Below are 19,227 nucleotides of genomic sequence, written 5' to 3'. Positions count from 1 at the left end.
AACTAACATGGTTCCCACTAAAACTTAAAACTAGCCAGATCGTGTGTGATTCCGATTCCTTACTAAGTTAAGATCCTAGACGTTGAAAGACTGAGTGATAAACACCAAGTCAAGAAATCAAGTAGAGTCAAACTTTTATCCTCATAACAGCAAAAACATTGGTAAAAAATTCCTGATGTCCCCTAAACCTTGGGGGACAATGATGTTTACACAACCTACGACCATAGGAGATGTCCACAATTATGCAGCATTACACAAAGGTGATGAAGATGTCTCCACCCTTCTCATCTATGTTAAGGTAATTTGGATGTCAAAATAAAAAATAATAAGAATAGTAAAACTTAGAGCAATTTTACTGATATTATAAACACCACTCACCACAACTTTTAGAGACTTGAAGCAGAACATCAATGTCTCGTCTCCTGAGAAACACACAACGGCTTAGAAACACTCATACACAAACAAACGTTGGTAAAATAACCTAAATACCCACCTAACTACTGCACTTACCACTGCAACTACAATGGATGATCAAACATACTTTCTAATAATTCTTAACCTAAAATATTCCCTACCCATATAGATAGGTTTAGCAAGTAAAGGAAGTAAAATGCTAGAAATTTTAGGAAAAAAAGGTTTATGTCAACCAATTGGTTTGGTGGTAATATAAACCAAGCTTTTTCAGCAAAGAAAGTTTTTATTTTGTTCAGATTGCTTTCCTGTTAAAATGTACGAGTACATTGTCATGTAGTATTGAACATCCGTTTTTTTAAATTTGCATAATCAGGAAAATTTAATTACCGGTTTATTTTGGCCTGAGTATGCTTTAAAATAAACATTGGGAATAAAATTAATGATAAAATTTAAGTGTCAACGAAAAATTATTTTGTTCTTTAATGAGGAAACTTACTTAATTTATTGAGTTTTCATGTGAAAAAAAATAGCGGGGAACAAGAATACAACTCATTATTTTGATAGTCACAAAATAGGTTGACTATTACCGACTGAGTCATCCAGGGTTTTAGAAAACGTGGAAGTAAAAAAAAGTCAAAAAAAGGCAAACAGGATATAGACTTTTAATCTTTTTAAAAGATACAAATCGGCCTTATTGAGAAAAAGTGAGCTTGAGTGTTATTTTACAAAATGTAGCCTACTGGACAACATATATGCATTAATATTAAGACAACAATTTTAAATTTAAACCAAGACCTTTTTCAACTTGAATTATCTTATGACAATAGAACTTTGGAATACTGTAGTCAACAAATATACTAAGTAATACTGTGATTAAAAGTTTCAAAGATACTATAAATAGGCATATATCAAAATGTTTACAATGCACAGCAGTTCAAAATTAACCTCTCGTAACTTGATTTGTCACAAAACCTTTATGTTAAGAGAAAAACTGTACAGGGTTGATGACCAATTTCCGAGGAAATACCTTTGAGCGAGCTAAGCAAGCGAGACAGTGCCTTGCCGCAGCTCTAGCACGCTACGTACTTCTGCAACATAACGTTTAAATTACAAGACATGTGAAAAATATGTGGTTGGTTACATATATAGTAGAAATAGAACGCTACGATGGAATGAATTTTATTGGGACGCAAATAGGGCGATCGTTGAATGTACAGTAAAACTCCTTTTTAACATAATTTGTTACACCAAACCCCTCAGCATACAAATCGATTGGAAAATGAACTATGCAACGAGAATTGTCTGTCATGACGCTAGTCCCGTATTATAGAGTTTAGGAAACAAAAGTAATTTTAAGAAATAAATTTTATGTTTACAGTTGCAGATTTTAAGATGATAGAAATAAAAATAAAAAAAATATTGTTCATAGATCTTTTTAAAAAGTCATAGCCTTTAAATTCCTACCATCGATTAAGAATTGATCAAAATAGGTTATTCTAAACGGCATTGCCCTCTTTATTTCATTTAATTGGGATTTTACTGCACTGTTTTTAGATTTTCTCTACATACTACGGAGGTATTTTTAACGTTTTAAGTGAGAGAACAGTTCACACGCTGATTATGTTATTTGTTACGTTGATATCATATTAGGAAGTGCAATTAGCTAAAAGCCATATGAATAGCAAGAAAAGAAAACTGCACTGAAATATTTGATGATTATGACATATGTAGACAGTTGGATTGTTAACTTTGTTTCTAATTATCAACAGTGAACTGCCTCATAGAGAAATGTCAAGCAAAAAGAATCACTTTTCTACATAATGGTGGATAGGATGTAGCTACATATTGGTGATTTTAGATAATTGGATTAATTATTTCAACATTCATCTTCGGTGTTTAACACCAACAACACATACCTGTATTAATTTACTTTCAAACTAAAGATAAATATGGGTTTGAATCTAAATTTAATCTTTGTATAGCTAAACTAGGAGCTGTAAACACAACATTAAAATTAATTTTAAATCAAAACTAGATAAAGTTGGCAAAAGATGAACTAAGAGATATATTTTTCAATTATCTTTTGGCACTGAGTTTATAAAATAACATGAATTGACTATTATACCCCTTTAATCTAGCCATGAAAATAATATGGGTGGAAAAAAAATTGTAGGTACGGAAGCTTTGTGAAGAAAAACTCACTATCAATACTAATACAATCGGTAAAATGTTTATTAGAGACATATTTATGGGATTAAGCTCTTAACTTTAACTGAAAAAATCTCATAGTCACATATTTACAACCCCAAATTACCTCATCTAAGAAAAAATATTGAAAAAGGTAGAATCAATACAACTAGTTTTATATCCACTACTTTAAGTTTTTAGTGAAGAAATAATAGAATAATTAATAAAAAAAATCACAAGGGAACCACTTATAATCAACTGCTTAACTATTGACCTACAAATAATTTAACAAAATTTCATTTTCATCTTAAAACCAATCCAAATATATTCTAAATCTATGCAGAACAATTTTCTTTTGTCTTCAGCGTCGTCCTCTTCTTTCTTGACTTGAGTTTGTTTCCCATTAAGTTAACATTAAAATATCTTCTTAACACGTTCGCTGCTGACCGCTAGACGCCGGGACGGCACCAGGAGCTGAACTAACGCTCGCTGCTGCGTAAACATTGCTGCCGATACACTGAATTAAATTACAGTAAAAACAACAGTAGCTATACTGGATGGCAATGTTCTGCAATAAAACTGGCTTTGGACATAGTACTAAGTGATTCTGATAGATAGCAGCACTACCCAGGTTGCAGTCGGTAAAATAGTGTCGCTATCTAGCAGGAAAGAGGTGGGACCTGTTCTAAACGACCCTGGTGGTGATTTTGGGAAACAATATTTTTTATTGTCAGAAAAGTATGTCCCCACGAGCTGCAAAGAAATAATAGGACGCTCGTGACGAGCTGGCTGATCCATGGTAACGTTAAACAACAATGAACGGCGACGTTCCGGAACATTCCTAGCTCCTGGCACCGTGGCCCGTTTGACGTTCTGTAACGTCCGTAGCAGCGAACGTGTTAAGATTTAATTTGATACATTTTTAACTGAATTTGGTCTAGTTAATAGCATTTAAGCCTTTTGTGCCATCAAGTATTTTATTAGGTGGGATTTGTGCAAGCTTTTTCAGAACTTAAAATCTGGAAAAGAAAGAGAGAAAATAATGTACCTACAAATACAAGGGGACATTTAAACCAGGAATCATTTGTATTAAAAACTTAAACTCACAGATTCCTGAGAAGCGTTAAAATTAAAAATTCTAAATAATGTACAAAGGCCAATGCTAGTCTTCACTGTTAATTTTCATGTCAAGAAGATGAAAAACATCCCAAATAAAGACATTTTACAAAACTTAAACACAGAGAATCAATTAACTGTAAAGCAAATTAGATTTATAGAATGGAGAATAATTATAGTTTTATACAAACAGATATTTTTCTTTAACACTGCTTGTGAGAAGGATTCTTAAACAATGTTGTAAAAACCAAGCCATTGCTCAGTACTTTGTACTGTTTGAGGGTTGTTTCAGTACAGTTATTTTGGTAAAAATTAATAACAATTTGATGGGGTGATATTATTTTGGTGAAAAGTAAGTCAAAGAAAAGAATTTTACATTTAGGAACAGGAACCGAGTAAAATGTAGCGTAAACCCCTTGAAGAAAAGATTTTTCTTTTTAAGAATGATTCGTTTTCATCAGTGCTACAAAAATCTTTCAAAATGAGGCTGTTGCTTTAAAATAACACTAAAAGTCTCATGAAGTTATGTTTAACAAAACAAAAACAACGGTGAAATAAAAATGAACAATTCATAATTAAATAAATCATTAATAGTAAATTTCTTTTTATCACAACCAGAGGCAAATTAAGTTCTAACTTACAACTGATAATTTTGAAATAGTTTCAAAATTCATTCTAGTTTCCAAAATTAGGATTAACAAGGTTCTACAGTAAATCGTTAATGGAAGGAAACAATGATTTGAATTGAAAAATGGATTTTTAAAATGACAAATTTCTAATTAATAAAAATGTAAATACCATATCTCTTGGCCGGCCTACCTTGACTGTTTTACTGTCAGGAACTCAAGAGGTAGGCCTAGTAGAGTCAGGTCATCTGCAAAACCAAAAGCAACTGCCAGTAAATTGTTTACATAATCATTCTCACAAGCTATGCAAAGTTGATGTAATTCCTGGTTAAACCATGTCACATAACGGGTAAGGGACAAGGGTCAAATGAATTCAAAAGGGCGCCTGGATGTTAAAAGTGGTTAGAAATTAACAATGAGTACACCATGTAACGTTCATCGAAAAACACAAGTATCAAAATAAAGAAATAGATTTATGCATTAAACTTACATATCTCCAGTAGCCTAGCATTTAAATTTGATCCACAAGAAAAAAATCTCAAATGTGTCCTAAGAGATGAAAATACTGTCACTACCATGTTTTACTGAACTACTAGGCCTAGTGTACAATGACGGCTGAAAATCATAGTTAGTAATTTGATGAACAAAATATAGTTTGAAATGAATTAAGAGAAAGATTTGTTTGTGGGCTGTTGTCAACATTTTTTTTAAATCCCTTAGTTGTTGATGGTGTAGTTAACAATAAGTTGGCGTTTCAGTTTGGCCAGGTTAAAAAGTTCACAGCAGCATAATTATTTATCAAAAGGCTTACTTTGACTACGTTTATTTTTATGCTAGAAGTGGCTACAATTTTAACGAGAGAATAAAATGTCTAGTTCTACACAGAGTCATTAGCATCTCCTGCAATCGCGACAAAAACCATGATCACCCTTGATTGCAATGATACCAAGAGATTACTGTGTGTTGAAGTATCTTTAGAAGTTCTGGTCAAAAATGAGTAATACAAATTCTGTAAGAAATTCTCACACTTACGGGACTTAAAACACTTGAATAAAAACACAGCAAAAGTATTTAGAAAGTTTCCAAATTAAAAAACTTTGTACAAAAACATATGGTAACTGACTGATAATTTCTTTCCACTTTTAAAATAAAATATATCACTGCACCACAAACTGGTTACTTTGAAAACATTTATTTACAAAGCAAATACATTTTTCCAATATATTACAATAATATGTTAACATGTACGAGTGCAACAATCACTTATTTAAAATAATCTTTCAGCTACCTGACATCTAGGCTATATGTTTAACATTTTGAAAACGAATCATGTAACCTTTAGTAACGTATTTTTAGACCAGATTTCTCTATACCTAATAGCCTGTTTTCCTGGTAATTTACACAATTAAAATAGAACTGTGACGAAAAATAACTTTTCTGATAAAAAGTTTTTCCACACTATCGGTTACCTCTGCGGACACTAAATCTTCTCTTGGATGAAGGAATGCAGCAACGCCTGATTTATCGGTATCCGTTTGCTGGAGTCCAGCATCAATATCTTCTCCAGCAAGTCCTTCAGCTGGTTGACCTTGCGAGCTTGGTCGTCAGGGAGGTGTTGGTTGCCGACCAACTCACTCTGCAAATCCCTCGTTATGTTGATTGTGGACATGGTTACCACTTTTTCCTGTAAAAGTAAAAGATCAGTTTTCCATTTACCACTTCGAAGTTACAATTTAAATTGATCATTTAAAATATTGTAAAGACGGTAGACGTAATCAATGGGAAAACATAAGATAAATATGATTCTCCCCTTACAACTGATCATGCCCTTGGATAAGTGTGACATGGAGCAGCTGTCATAATGTCTGTTCATAATCTGACTAATGGAAAATCCCCCTGTAGAAAAATAATAGAGTATAGTGGCCAATGCCAAATTTGATTGAAATATATCCATAAACAAGCAAACTGCAACAGTTTATTTATTCACCATAAAGATAACGTGGGAATTTAACATTTTTAGCGAATTTCCCATATAGGGAATAAGCTATTACCGTAGTACTCATGGTAAGACCTGGACGCGGGACCGATTTTTTTTTTCGTTTTGAGGTCCCTAGAGGCCAAAAACACCATCCGTTCAAATTCATATAGCCTATATATATATATATATATATATATATATATGTGTCCGTCAGCACGATAACTCAAGCAAAAATGATCCGATTTTGATGAAATTTGGTACAAACATGTAAACGTACGTTTATTCGAACGAGTTCGCGATCCAGCATGATCGGACCATGGGAACGGGGGTTTACGGGGGGTTTTATGGGGTAAAAATAGGTTTTTCCCATTTTTGACCCATAAAACATAAAATTTAGCAATTTCTTTCCGAACCATTTTGTAGAGCTTAAAAAAACAAATAATTTAGTATATTGAAGCGTTATTATGCGCCTAATGGTTACGGAGAAAATTCCAAAAAATTGTAAATTTAAAATTCCCATGTTATTCTTATGGAGAATAAGTAAACTGTTGTAGTTTGCTTATTTGTGAACATATTTTGATCAAATTTGGAAAATGTTTTTATTTCTTACTAACTATTCACATTTTACAAAAAAAAAAAACAGTTTTACCCTCCCTGATGCAGCAAACCTAAGTACTTGTTAAACTAATTCTATTTAAATCAAGAATAAATGTTATATTTTTAAGTAGACATTTCAGTGTAAATCCAATCAGTGAAATGGAAATTCGCTTAGTCTGCAGGTTTGCTGCGGCGGGGGTATTTTACTATTTAACCGTTAATTAAGATGGGTTTTCCTAGGCGCTGAAGGGGAGAGCGGAGAGAGGAACGCGGAGATCGGAAAAGAGATTAACATGGTGTTCCGCTCCGCTTCTAGGAAGACAGTAATACTAAATTACCTAAGACAAGTGGAGTCCGCTCTCCGCGTTCCTCTCCCCGCTCTCCACTTCCGTGCCTAGGAAAACCCGGCTTTAGGAGTACAGTAAGGCTTCAAACTAAATTATTTCTTTATTTAAGCTCTACAGACAAGATATTGGAAGGTTTGGAAAGTATATGTGAATTTTTATGTTTTTAGGGGGGAAATGGGGAAAACCTAATTAGACCTTTTACCCCATAAAAACCCCTGTTCCCATAGACCTATCCTAGGAACCATCATAGGTTCAAGAACTCGTTCAAACGTTTGTAATTCATCAAAATCAGATCATAATTGCTCAAGTTATCGAACTAAGGACATATATATACATTTGATGGTGTTTTTGGCCTCTGGGGACCTCAAAACAAAAAAGTCAGTCGGTCCCGGGTCTAGGTTTTACCATATCAGACCTACAATGATTGCTTATTCCCTATATGGGAAATTCTCTAAAGCACAAACATGACAAAACTATAGCTAAATTGTTTACGCCATGAAATTAATTACTGTTGTACAAATGTGATGCAAAATATAAATATTTATAGTAGAAAACACTACACTTGACTTACTCTCTCTGTGACTTTATCAACTTCATGAGACAAGAAGTTACAGTTGTGGTCAAAATGTTGATCTTTGAAAGCTCCTTTTCTGATCAACTTGTTTGGGAATTTACCCTTGAAATCCATGAAATACTTGAGCATCTGTAAGCAGAACAAAAGATGAACCAAAAACAAAAACATTGTTAGAAATGAAAGACAAATCATTCGGTGTTAAAGTATCTTGATAAGAGTTTGGGCAAAGTTTTGAAACACAAAGAGATAAAGGAAATATAGCTCGCCTCAAGAAATAATAATTAAAAACTGCAGCTTGCTCCCAGGGTTCTGCAGCATATCTAAAACATTAGCCAGTACAGTAAAACTCCAACTATAATTACCCAAATTGCTTACAAAAATAAGTTTAAAAACTTAAAACCACAGTAGGCCTATCAATAATCTTTTAAACAAGTCAGAAGCCTTGATTGCAGCAAAATCTCAAACCTCAACGTACAAAAATACATTTAACTATATGGCCTACTAATTCGAGGTAAACGGTCGTCACCTAATACAGATCTGCTCGCATGCCGAGACTCAACCGATAAAAAATTTGTCAGTCTTTAATCTTTAATCCACCAGTCTTAAATCTTTATTCTACAATTTAAAATCCTGGCCTAGCCTTTCCTTAACCTCATGGTTTGATATTTTCTTTGCTCTGAAAATATGGAAGTAGGCTAGAATACTGAAATATACGCTTAACATTTTAAAGGTCAGAGTTATGCAACAAAAAATAAACATCTTAGAAGCAATCATTTTTAAAATTACAGTTTTTGTCATTTAAAAAAACAAAGTATAACTTAACGAACTTACAGTACATTTTGAATGTAAAGTATGGTTGCATCCTAATCGTACCTGATTGTTGGATTTTCCAGAGAACATAATTTTCCCAGTGTACAACTCATAAATTGTACATCCGGCCGACCACATGTCCACACCAAAGTCATACGGGATGCCTAGAACTAGAAACAACAAGAGTTACAAAGTTGTCGGAGGGAAACAAGTTTATAAATTTAAATATCAAAGTAGCTGGAAAAGAGCTCCATAACCCAACATTTCAGTAACTGGAATTGTTTACTGAAAATAAAATATATGTAGATGACTTATGTTTAAAAAACACTAACATTTTACTGTACTATGTTAAAATAATACAATTATAAGGCCTACTTTAAAGTCGGTACTTACTGACTTCTGGAGCTCTGTAGAATCGACTCACTAAGTAAGGAGTAATTTCATTTTCTGCTACATGTGATGCAGAACCAAAATCACACAGTTTAAGCACCAGTTTGTTTTCATTTACCTAAAAACAAAAAAAGGAGGTTCAGACACTTTATTTCATAGAATTAGAAAGATTAATTCTATTTATTCTCAAAAAAGATAATAATTACTGTACATCAAGTTTAAATTCTTCTAAATGTGTAAAAGTTAACTATGCAGATAAGTAGGGATGGTCAAGTCTCGAAATTTCGGGAAATTTTCGGGAAATTTTAAATCTCGTTACACGAGACGAGATTTCTTTTTGGCCGAGATTTTTATCAAGACGAGAATTAAAAAAAAAAAAAAAAAAAAAAAATTAAAAACGCCTGCAGAAAGTCAATGCAATACCCGCAATACAGGAGCGTATTGTAGTTGCGTTTCCTTTGCGAAGGCGTTCTTTTTAATTAATTCTATAAATGTAAATATTACTCAAATTATTTTAATAATATTACTTTAATAACATTTGAGAAGTTTTGTTAAGTGTAAGCAGTGTGAGGAATGTTTTATTACTATAAAAAGTCAAAACAAGTAACTATTTTATAAAAATTAATATTGCTTTTATTTTATGATTTATTTTATTTTAGGATAAATTGATCTCTATCCTAACTGATATGACTACGTTTCCTAATCGTAGGCATTTTTAATAAGTTAGGCGTGATTAATAAAAAAATGTTATGCTGATGTTTTTTAATAAAAGATTGTAAATATTCTTGCCTATTATCATTATTTTTGTATTTAAACAGTCATCTAAAAATGTTACAAAATCAGGTAAAAATTTTGAACGTGCATTTCCCGTTGTGCATGAGAAGGGAAATCCCGTCTCGATCTCGTCTCGAAATTTTATGAGAAATAAAAAATCTCGTCTCGTCTCGTCTCGAACTAAAAATTCAATCTCGTCCATCCCTACAGATAAGTTTACTAATAACTGCTTTACTCACCAAAATATTGTCTGGTTTTATGTCAGCGTGTAGAATATTCGCTTTTTTAAGAAGCTTCAGCGCAAGAAACAATTGCTGACTATAAGAACGGACTGCTTTTATATGAAGTCCAACATCTTTGCCGTACTTTTTCAGCACCTGAAAACAAGAAAAAAGCCACATTATTTAGGTTCAAAATACAGCACATATTTTAATTTGTTTGAGACAGAACGTAACACAGTAAAACAACAGTTCTGCAGGAAATGTTCTAGGTATATAATAATTTAAAATACTTCCTGCCATATGCTGATGCTGTGAATGGTTTTACATTTGCCAAACTTATGAGAGTTCCTCTACATGACAAAATTGGAGGAAAGGTAAAGAAAACAAATGGAGAAGGTTCATAGGCTACTAAAAGGTATCAAATCAATTACTTGTAATTACTGATATCAAGCAGTACTTATACACAGTTTCAACAAAATGTAAAATAAACTGGCATCTTAAATTAACTTTAAAATTAAAAAAATTTTTTGGAAAAAATAGTAGATTATTGGGCAATTACTCAATTTAGTTAGTTCATCAGAGTGAAATGGAGTTTCTACCCAATACGTTAAATTACTATAAAGCCAGGAAATTAATCGACTAATAAAAATATAAATTGAAAAGCAAACCTAAAAATAGTTTTAAAAATTTAATGTTTTGCTTTTAGGATTGTTTAATACTAAATATTTTTTCTTACCTCTCTCAAATTCATACTGAGCGGCTCAAAGACCATACACAAGTGCTGCTTGTGAAAGAAATGCCTGAAGAGTCGTAAACAGTGGAATCTATCCTCGGGATCTGTGTCGTTCAGTCTCTTCAGGACTTCCAACTCCTTTAAACCTGTTTTGTGCCTAAAAAGAAGAAAATAATTAAAATTTCTGACTAAAACATATAATTTTTGTAACTTTGTCATAACTTTTAGAATGAGCAAATGAAATAACACTGATCTTGTCTGCCTATTAACAGTGGTCGCCTGAAAGAAAGTAACATTCTGGACAAGAGAGTAACAGGGGACAAAATAATAGTATTATTTTTACCTATTACCAAAAAGCGATGGAAATTTCAAGTAACGGTATTTCCCATCTTTACAACACACCTTTCTAACTAACACAATCTTTACCTTTATCGAAAAAAGATAGTTTAGTATTCAAAATATACTGCAGGGTGTCCACAGAAAATTTGTCATTAATTACCGTGACTCACGAACTTTACTCGAAAATTATAATATAACATACACACACGAATAATACTGCATAGACAACTTATTTCACAGAAAATATATACTTAAATATGTTAACAGATAACAATGGAGTAATACATTTTGCAAAAAATATGGTATTCAAAATGAGGAAGGAAAAAGAAAACCCAGCCTCCAATGTCCACACAGCTGGCCAAGTTCTCTCTCCACTTTCTTTTTCGCTTCCTATATACTTTTAATTATTTATTTTTATTGAGTTTGCAGTGTTTATATAAACTCAAAACTCATAAACTAATACAACTTTAATAAATTGAATTGTCATATATTTGTTAAAAATCCTGAAAAATGCTACAATAGTTTAGGGGTTAGGGTTGACTAGAGCATTGAAAAGTTCCCTCAAATCCATCCATCATTAAGAATTTCCATGACTATCCCTGACGTTTCAGAATGTGGACACCCTGTACTGTGTCTCTGTTTCACTCACATGATCTCGTTGTTCCTGATGATCTTGATGGCCACGTCCTGGTTGCCTCTGGCTCCGTCCCTGGCCCGGATCACGTTGGAGAACACCCCCTGACCTGTGTAGCCGTACACCACGTAACGGTTGTCCATCGTCTCCCCGATGCGGACACGGTAGTAACCCTCCGCGTCGTCCCAGTTGTCTGTCAGACTGGGGTTCTCAGGGAGCAGACCTCCCTTGGCCACCATGCTGGGGCTCTGCAACAAAGCAGGGGTACTACTGGTAAAATACTTTATTTTTGAAAGAAAGAGAAACATTGATTTTGGTTAGGATAAGAATGGAAAAGAGTCCATTGCTAATACTCTTCAAGATTTTATTTAAAAAAAAATTGCACAAGTCTACATTGGATACGGAATAATATCGTGGCAATATTCCTCCGGAAGAGTCCTTGGGTAATAAGTGTTAGAATGGAGTCTCTTATTGAAAATACATCAGTTAATATTTTATAATAATAAAGAAAACACTGTATTTTCATGAATTCTACACTTTTCTATTTTAAGGAGAGCATCAGAATTATATATACGAGAGGTCGTCCAGTGGTCGAAACTCGACCAAAAATATGTAATGTACTCACTTAACTATTTTCACCCCACACTGTAAATAAAACATGTGATTGGAGTTTCCTCCATTTGTTTTGATTTTCTGTTTATATTTCGTTGTTATTTCGTAACCAGCATAGCAACGCATAAGATCCATGTTAATTTTTTACAACTTTTAAACTTATTTTTTGTGCTTATCTTTGAGCCTATTTAAATTTATAAAGGGATTCTGCACACCTACAGGAAAATAGCTTTCCAACGGTATGCGTAGATTTTCCCTACGATGCACACGAGCTGAGAAAAAAGGTTTTAAAGAAACATGCTTGCCTATTAATTATATACGAGAGGTCGTCCAGTGGTCGAAACTCGACCAAAAATATGTAATGTACTCACTTATCTATTTTCACCCCACACTGTAAATAAAACATGTGATTGGAGTTTCCTCCATTTGTTTTGATTTTCTGTTTATATTTCGTTGTTATTTCGTAACCAGCATAGCAACGCATAAGATCCATGTTAATTTTTTCAAATTTTTAAACTCATTTTTTGTGCTTATCTTTGAGCCTATTTAAATTTATAAAGGGATTCTGCACACCTACAGGAAAATAGCTTTCCAACGGTATGCGTAGATTTTCCCTACGATGCACACGAGCTGAGAAAAAAGGTTTTAAAGAAACATGCTTGCCTATTAATATATAGATAGATATATTATATAAACAAGGTATTTAACCCTTTGAGGTCAAATTTTGTTCTTTTTTCTGCGAGTATAGGTTGCCATTCAAGCAGTCGGGATGAAAAAAAAATTTAAACAAAAGTTAAACTCACATTCACTTGGCTCCCAAAGTTGTCCGCCTCAGCAAACATGTCCCATTTGCCGTCTTTCCGCTGCTGATTTTTCCCGTCAGCTTTGCCATCTGACTCTTTCTTTGTCTCCGGTTCAAACCTAGACTTGCGCTTGGGTTTGGCGGCCGGTGCTGGAGCGGGGGCTTCTGGCTCCATGGGGGGCTCATCTGCAGGCGGAGGCTCTAGTGCTACAGGACTGCTGGTTAAGTTGGAGTCTTCACTGACTCCCAGCCTCTGGAAACATACCACAATATTATATAAACAAACAGTAGGCCTAACAACTTTTACACTAACTGTTTATTTACAAGATGGCAAATAAATATACACTCACTCACTCACTCCCTCCCATGGCCATTTATGCCGAATGCGGGATTTGGCCGCACCAACAACTTCTCCTCCCCATCCTTAACTATCGCATATATTGGTAAATATGCATGTATAGAACTTTTTGGTCTTTACAATACGTTACGTCTTTGCTGATTGATTTGTTTCTGGGAAAAAATTATTTGAGGTCATATTACAAAATGTTTCCTGATTCATAGTAGGATTCATACAAATGCTCATAGAGTACGATGATATATTTGAACACGGACATAATATTTTTAACCTAAACCTTTTTAAAGTTCCTTACCTTCAATAATTCCTCTCTCTGTTTTCTTCTCTTTTCAATTATCTGTTCCTCATCCTCTTCTTCAACATCGATGTTTATGTCTTCCAATCTAAATTTGGAAATGTGTATTAGTAGTACAACTATAAAACAGTTTATAGATATTTTTCATACAATATGGAATATCAGAGTGTACAGTCGAGGGAGGAGCCTATTTACCAAAGACATCGAAGGAGCTAACAAGGCCCAAGCATTGTTGAGAAATCTAATAATTGGACGATGTTGCAACGTGCGCTAGTCCGGTCTTGGTATTGCCTGCCGCCAACTGCAGACTCTGTAAGTAACTAATTGCAATATACTTCTAGTTACCGTACCATAATTTCAGTAACAAGAGGATAAAGAATGTTGACTTGGTACAAAGGAGAATAATCGTCATTAAGGTTAAAAAAAGTCAATCAAATGATCATGAAAATTATATTTATCAAGTACAAACGTAGACTTTAAGTAAAGTGTAGCAGACTTACTTGCACTTGTTAGGCAAGAATAGTGTTAATAATTTAAAAAAATTCTTAAAACCAAGGCTTTTGAGCTCTGTGTCCTTAGAAAAGTGTGATTGTATTTTGGTTGAGCATGAGAAGGGGTTTCTGTATTACTTCTTATGTGTCCTTTTTTGAGAAATTAATCGTCTGGTAATAAGTAAGCCTGCACCGTCACAAGCACTATTCTAGATTTTAATTAGAGCCAACGCTTGGAAAAATATATAAAAGAATACTTTTACTGGCTTTAATTTTGTTTTATTTGTTGCTCAATGTAGCACAATTTTCTAAGGGGCAGGTAATGATATGGATGGTGGTAGTTTAGGGAAAATAAATTATAGCTCCTGATTAATTTTTTGTTTTGGTACCGATACTTCAAATTCTATAAATCAAACACTATCTAGAGCTAACATAATACTTACTCATCTGAGGACGATGAATTGTCCACTTTCAAGCCTTCTGACAAGCTGTCTTTGAATTTATCCGCCTTATCACGACTTGACTTGTGAGATCTGAAAGAAACATTACATTTACTCAAAAACAAAGGTATAAATGAGGGTTTATGTAAGCCTACATAATGTTGTGAGCAGAATTTACGCATTTGAACTTGCTCTGTAAGTAGTTCTAGCAGATGCCGCGCCGTGCATCCGCAGCACCATCACACCTCTAGCAGACAAATTAAACATGTTTTTGTTTATGGTGTATGATTTGTGATCGGAGGAGCCACCAAGTTGAGTAACTCTTCAAAATCACTTGCTGTCATTCGTAAAAAAAATTAAAATCCAGCCTAAAACCTTAAATCCCTTAACAAGGGAGTTTTAGGCACCTTTAAGGGCCCCTTTGGCCAAAAAACTTCTAATCCACCATCTTGATCGCTTTCTACCTTTTAAACTAATAAATTGGTGGTATGCAATTAAATTTAATAAATTGATCAGTCAAAACCATGAACAACTACTCCAGGATTTTTCTCTGCTCCTTCTCAGCTCCCCGGGGAAGAAGTTTGAGTGTGGCCGGTTCTAGGGGTAGGCCTAGCCTGACTTGGTGAATACCAGTTTATTCCCCCCCCTAGAATTTTGCATCACCATTTTAACAAACAATATATTTGAAAACACAAAGAAGGAAAAATAATCTTTAGATGTAGCATGGAACATCTACTGAACACTTTTAAACATTATCAGGTTTGGTCTGTTTCTGTTTAGTTACTGACAATAAGACAAAATAAGACATCTAAATTGGTCATCCCGCAAAATTACAAAATTTGCAAATAGACATGGTCACACCATTGATGATTAACATGGATTAATTTTCAACACCAAATTGAGTAACTCTTCAAAATCACTTGCTGTCATTCGTAACAAATTTTAAAATCCAGCATAAAACCTTAAATCCCTTAACAAGGGAGTTGTAGGCACCTTTAAGGTGCCCTTTAGCCAAAAAAACTTCTAAATTGGTTCTAGGAGTAGGCCAAGCCTGACTTTGTGAATATTAGTTTATTCCCCCCCCCCCTAACATTTTACACCACAATTTTAACAAACAATATATTTGAAAACACAAAGAAGGAAAAATAATCTTTAGACGTAGCATGAAACATCTACTGAACACTTTTAAACATTATCAGGTTTGGTCTGTTTCTGTTTAGTTACTGACAATAAGACAAGACATCTAAATTGGTCATCCCGCAAAATTACAAAATTTGCATATATGGTCACACCATTGGTGGATTAATTTGCAACACCAAATTGAGCTACAGTACTCATCACAGAAAAAATAATGGAATGTTTAAAATTTGAAAAAAAGAATAGAACAAAACAGCACCAATACTATGAATCTAATTAACAAAAGCAAAACATGTTAACAGATCTCGGTACTTTGGTGTTATACCAACCACACCGATAAATCGACTCCCAAATAACATTTTAATTAGTTTAAGTAACAAAATCTTCCAAACCTAACCTCACAACCCTTAGGTTAGGTTATAATTATTTTGCGTGGTCGGATAGATGTATAAGAAAATGATCAAAACCCCTACAACATAGCTGATTAAACAATGAGTTTACCTGGAGTGATATCTGTCTCTACTATCCGATCTTCGTCTCCTGTCTCTATCTCTGTCTCTTCTGTCCCTGTCATCTCTCTGATCTCTAGCATCTCGTCTGTCTCTGGATTCAATTCTATCTCGAGAGTCTCTGTCTCTACCTAAAGAAACAATATGAAAGTAGAGAATACTGCAACTTGATTGACATATTACATTGTTTTTGAACAAACAAAAATTATGTAATGCTACAGAGGATTAGTTTGCAGGACCATATTTCCCTAACGGCAGACACGGTGACTGCTAGGGCCCTCGTCTAACATACCTTACATTACGTTTTTCAATAAAAAAAATAATTAAACTAATAACTCATTCAGGACTTTTTTTTCAAACTAAGTTTTTATTCTAGTTATTACTGAAAGCATCTGCTAAGATTGGGCGATTCAAGGTCACGATTTTACGCGCTCACTATTTTCATTTTGTGCCTTCAAGTTGCAAATCTGGAGTGAGACAAAGTAATTAGAGTGAGACAATGTTAACATTGTCTCACTGATGAGAGAATTGGCCACTTTGCTTTCTCAAATCAGTGAGAGAACATGTACATTGTTAGGTAACTGTAGGAAAAATTAATTCCTGATCCGTTGTACAAATCAGTTATTGAATGATTTTATGACAGTACCTATCAATTCAGGATGAACTGTTAAACAAAAAGATTACTAGAGGTTGAGTGTAGATTGGATTTAGACAATTTGGTACTAAGATTAGTCAAATGTGACCTCTTTAGGCAGATCTGTTTGTTCTTAATGATATAGGCCTATGTACATTTAACATTTATAAATAAGTCATATAGACCAAATACGGAAATTGACACAAAAAACCTATATTAATTTTAATATATAAAAGAAAGTTGTGTTAGTTACAGCGTTTATAACTAGAAAACTACTGAACCAATTGGCATGAAAATTTACAGGGATATTCCTTAGGTACTAGAATAACATAGTAGCCTGTTTCCGTTTCAAAAACCCTTAAGGGAAGCGTCCAATGGCCCTTTGCAGTTTACATGTTAATCTTATGGAAGAATGTTTTATTTTGTTTACCAAGCCATGTTTGTCATTTCTTGATTAAATTAAATTAAGGAAACAGCTGTTGTAATGATAACCTAATTTTTAAAAACATTTCTATGCATAACAAATGAGAGCTATCAAATAGGTTTCTATTCCATTTGTTTTTTACGAATATTTGTTGTCAAATGTAACTGAAGGCGAGTGAGCGCAGCGAACGAGCTCCAACCTAAAGGTGAGTGAGCGTAGCGAACGAACTTCAACCAGGACGTGATTGAGCCATGCGAACGAGCTCGTCTTGAAAATCAACGAGCATTTGACATAAAACCACATTAGGACAGGACGACGTCTGTCGGGCCAGCTAGTTGCTAATAAAGCAGAAAACCAATTGTTTTAACAAAACTTACCTGTAAGAGACCTGCTTCTTCTACCCTCTCGTCCTCTGCGTCTGTCTTCTTCTCTTCTCCTATGAACAGAAACAAAGACAAATAAAAACTCTACAAGCTTAATGTGTTTATTGGATTTACATCACAATAGCAAACAAAATCAATCGACCACTAAATATTTCCCAGTTTACCTATTGGGTTTTGTCTGTTATTTTGGTGTGGAAATAAAAGTATTAACCAACGTGGGATGGAAAAAACAAAAGGCAGTTCTTTTAGTATAAAGTAAGACAAAAAATTACTCATTACAAAAACACGGGGTTTCTTTTAAATTAAATAAAAGTTTTTGGCACACCTCTCCACAGGATTAACTCAAAGATTGTTTACAATCATACATCTGAAAAAATATTTTTTTTTAATTACTTTTATACCATTGTGATTTTTATTTATTAACTTTTACTTCAAAATCAGTTACCCACTTTCTTAATCCACATGTAAAATTATAAGACATTTGATTCATAAAGTTACCTGTCATCGTCTCTTTTACGGAAATCTTCCTCTCTTCTTCTGATGTCATCTTCTCTTCGTTTTATTTCCTCTCTTCTTCTTTCGTCTTCACGACGTTTCATATCTTCCTCCCTCTTTCTTTGATCTTCTTTCCTCCTGGCTTCTCTCTTACGATACTCTTCTTCTTCTTTCCGACGTGTGTCATCTCTATTTTTTCTAGGATCTCTATCTGCCGATCGGTCTCTGTGGGACTTTTCTTTCACATCTTTCTTGCTGTCGCTTCTTCTGACTTTCCGATCTTTGCTTGCACTCCTAACAAAAAGGAATTTCTTAAAGTTTCTTATTGTTATAAAAAAAAAAAAAAAATAACTAACTATAAATCATCATTACAGTAGTCCTCAAGTGTGTCTAACTTTTACTCATGTTCAATATTAACACATTATAAAACTAGACATTTAGGCTACAGCCTATAAAAAAATCTAAAATTTTATCCACAAGCATTAAGGCCGGTATTCCGAGCTGCCGAATTTGGTTGCCAAATATTCTACATTTTTCACCACCAAATCAACACCCAAAGGTCAGGTGTTTTCCTAACAACCGAATTTGACGGACTGTAATCTTGCCGTGGACTGTGAGGCAAGCACTATACCTAGAGCAGTCATTCCCGCAACCCGCAGTGACATAGACGTGCCCTAGGACAATAATTTTTTTGTATGTTCAGTAGTGCTAGTGAATTGTAATATTTCTCAGTTGTTACAGTGACTTTGTGTTACCTCAATTGGTTAAGTTGATATATTTCAGATACAGGCTTCTTTAGATTCTGAACAAATTTTACATAAAGACTGAGACAATTGATTTTGTTTGAAGATGCTTTTTTGCCTATTGTCAATGTCGTACCAAAATAACGGTTTTTTGTTTAAGGGTAAAC

The 19,227-nt window shown here is 33.9% G+C and overlaps 1 protein-coding gene across 3 annotated transcripts in view; it reads right to left on the bottom strand.

Annotated features, from left to right (window-relative positions):
* The window catches only part of LOC128994416 (serine/threonine-protein kinase PRP4 homolog), a 29,717-nt gene that overhangs the window by 1,042 nt on the left and 9,448 nt on the right, over positions 1–19,227 (bottom strand). The window contains exons 5-20 of one of the 3 annotated variants that reach the window (XR_008490893.1): positions 18,321–18,611; positions 17,817–17,875; positions 16,374–16,512; positions 14,739–14,828; positions 13,805–13,892; positions 13,156–13,407; positions 11,756–11,988; positions 10,771–10,924; positions 10,053–10,190; positions 9,043–9,157; positions 8,713–8,819; positions 7,837–7,968; positions 5,813–6,027; positions 4,537–4,591; positions 1,442–1,502; positions 379–422 (exon numbers count right to left, since the gene is read on the bottom strand). Coding sequence is in view for 1 of the 3 variants with exons in the window: in XM_054418974.1 (XP_054274949.1) it covers positions 5,824–6,027; positions 7,837–7,968; positions 8,713–8,819; positions 9,043–9,157; positions 10,053–10,190; positions 10,771–10,924; positions 11,756–11,988; positions 13,156–13,407; positions 13,805–13,892; positions 14,739–14,828; positions 16,374–16,512; positions 17,817–17,875; positions 18,321–18,611 (2,002 nt within the window). In the remaining 2 variants the exon portion in view is untranslated. Of the gene's footprint in view, positions 1–378; positions 423–1,441; positions 1,503–4,536; positions 4,592–5,516; positions 6,028–7,836; positions 7,969–8,712; positions 8,820–9,042; positions 9,158–10,052; positions 10,191–10,770; positions 10,925–11,755; positions 11,989–13,155; positions 13,408–13,804; positions 13,893–14,738; positions 14,829–16,373; positions 16,513–17,816; positions 17,876–18,320; positions 18,612–19,227 lie in introns of those variants that run through there. The other 2 variants (XR_008490894.1, XM_054418974.1) reach the window with 2 other exon arrangements.

This window comes from Macrosteles quadrilineatus, unplaced genomic scaffold (assembly GCF_028750875.1).
Source record: "Macrosteles quadrilineatus isolate MER2022 unplaced genomic scaffold, UCM_ALF_1.0 Scaffold_5__1_contigs__length_97177068, whole genome shotgun sequence".
Lineage (NCBI taxonomy): Eukaryota > Metazoa > Arthropoda > Insecta > Hemiptera > Cicadellidae > Macrosteles > Macrosteles quadrilineatus.
The sequence above is the reverse complement of the archived record's forward strand: the minus strand, read 5'-3'. Positions and strand labels throughout refer to the sequence as shown.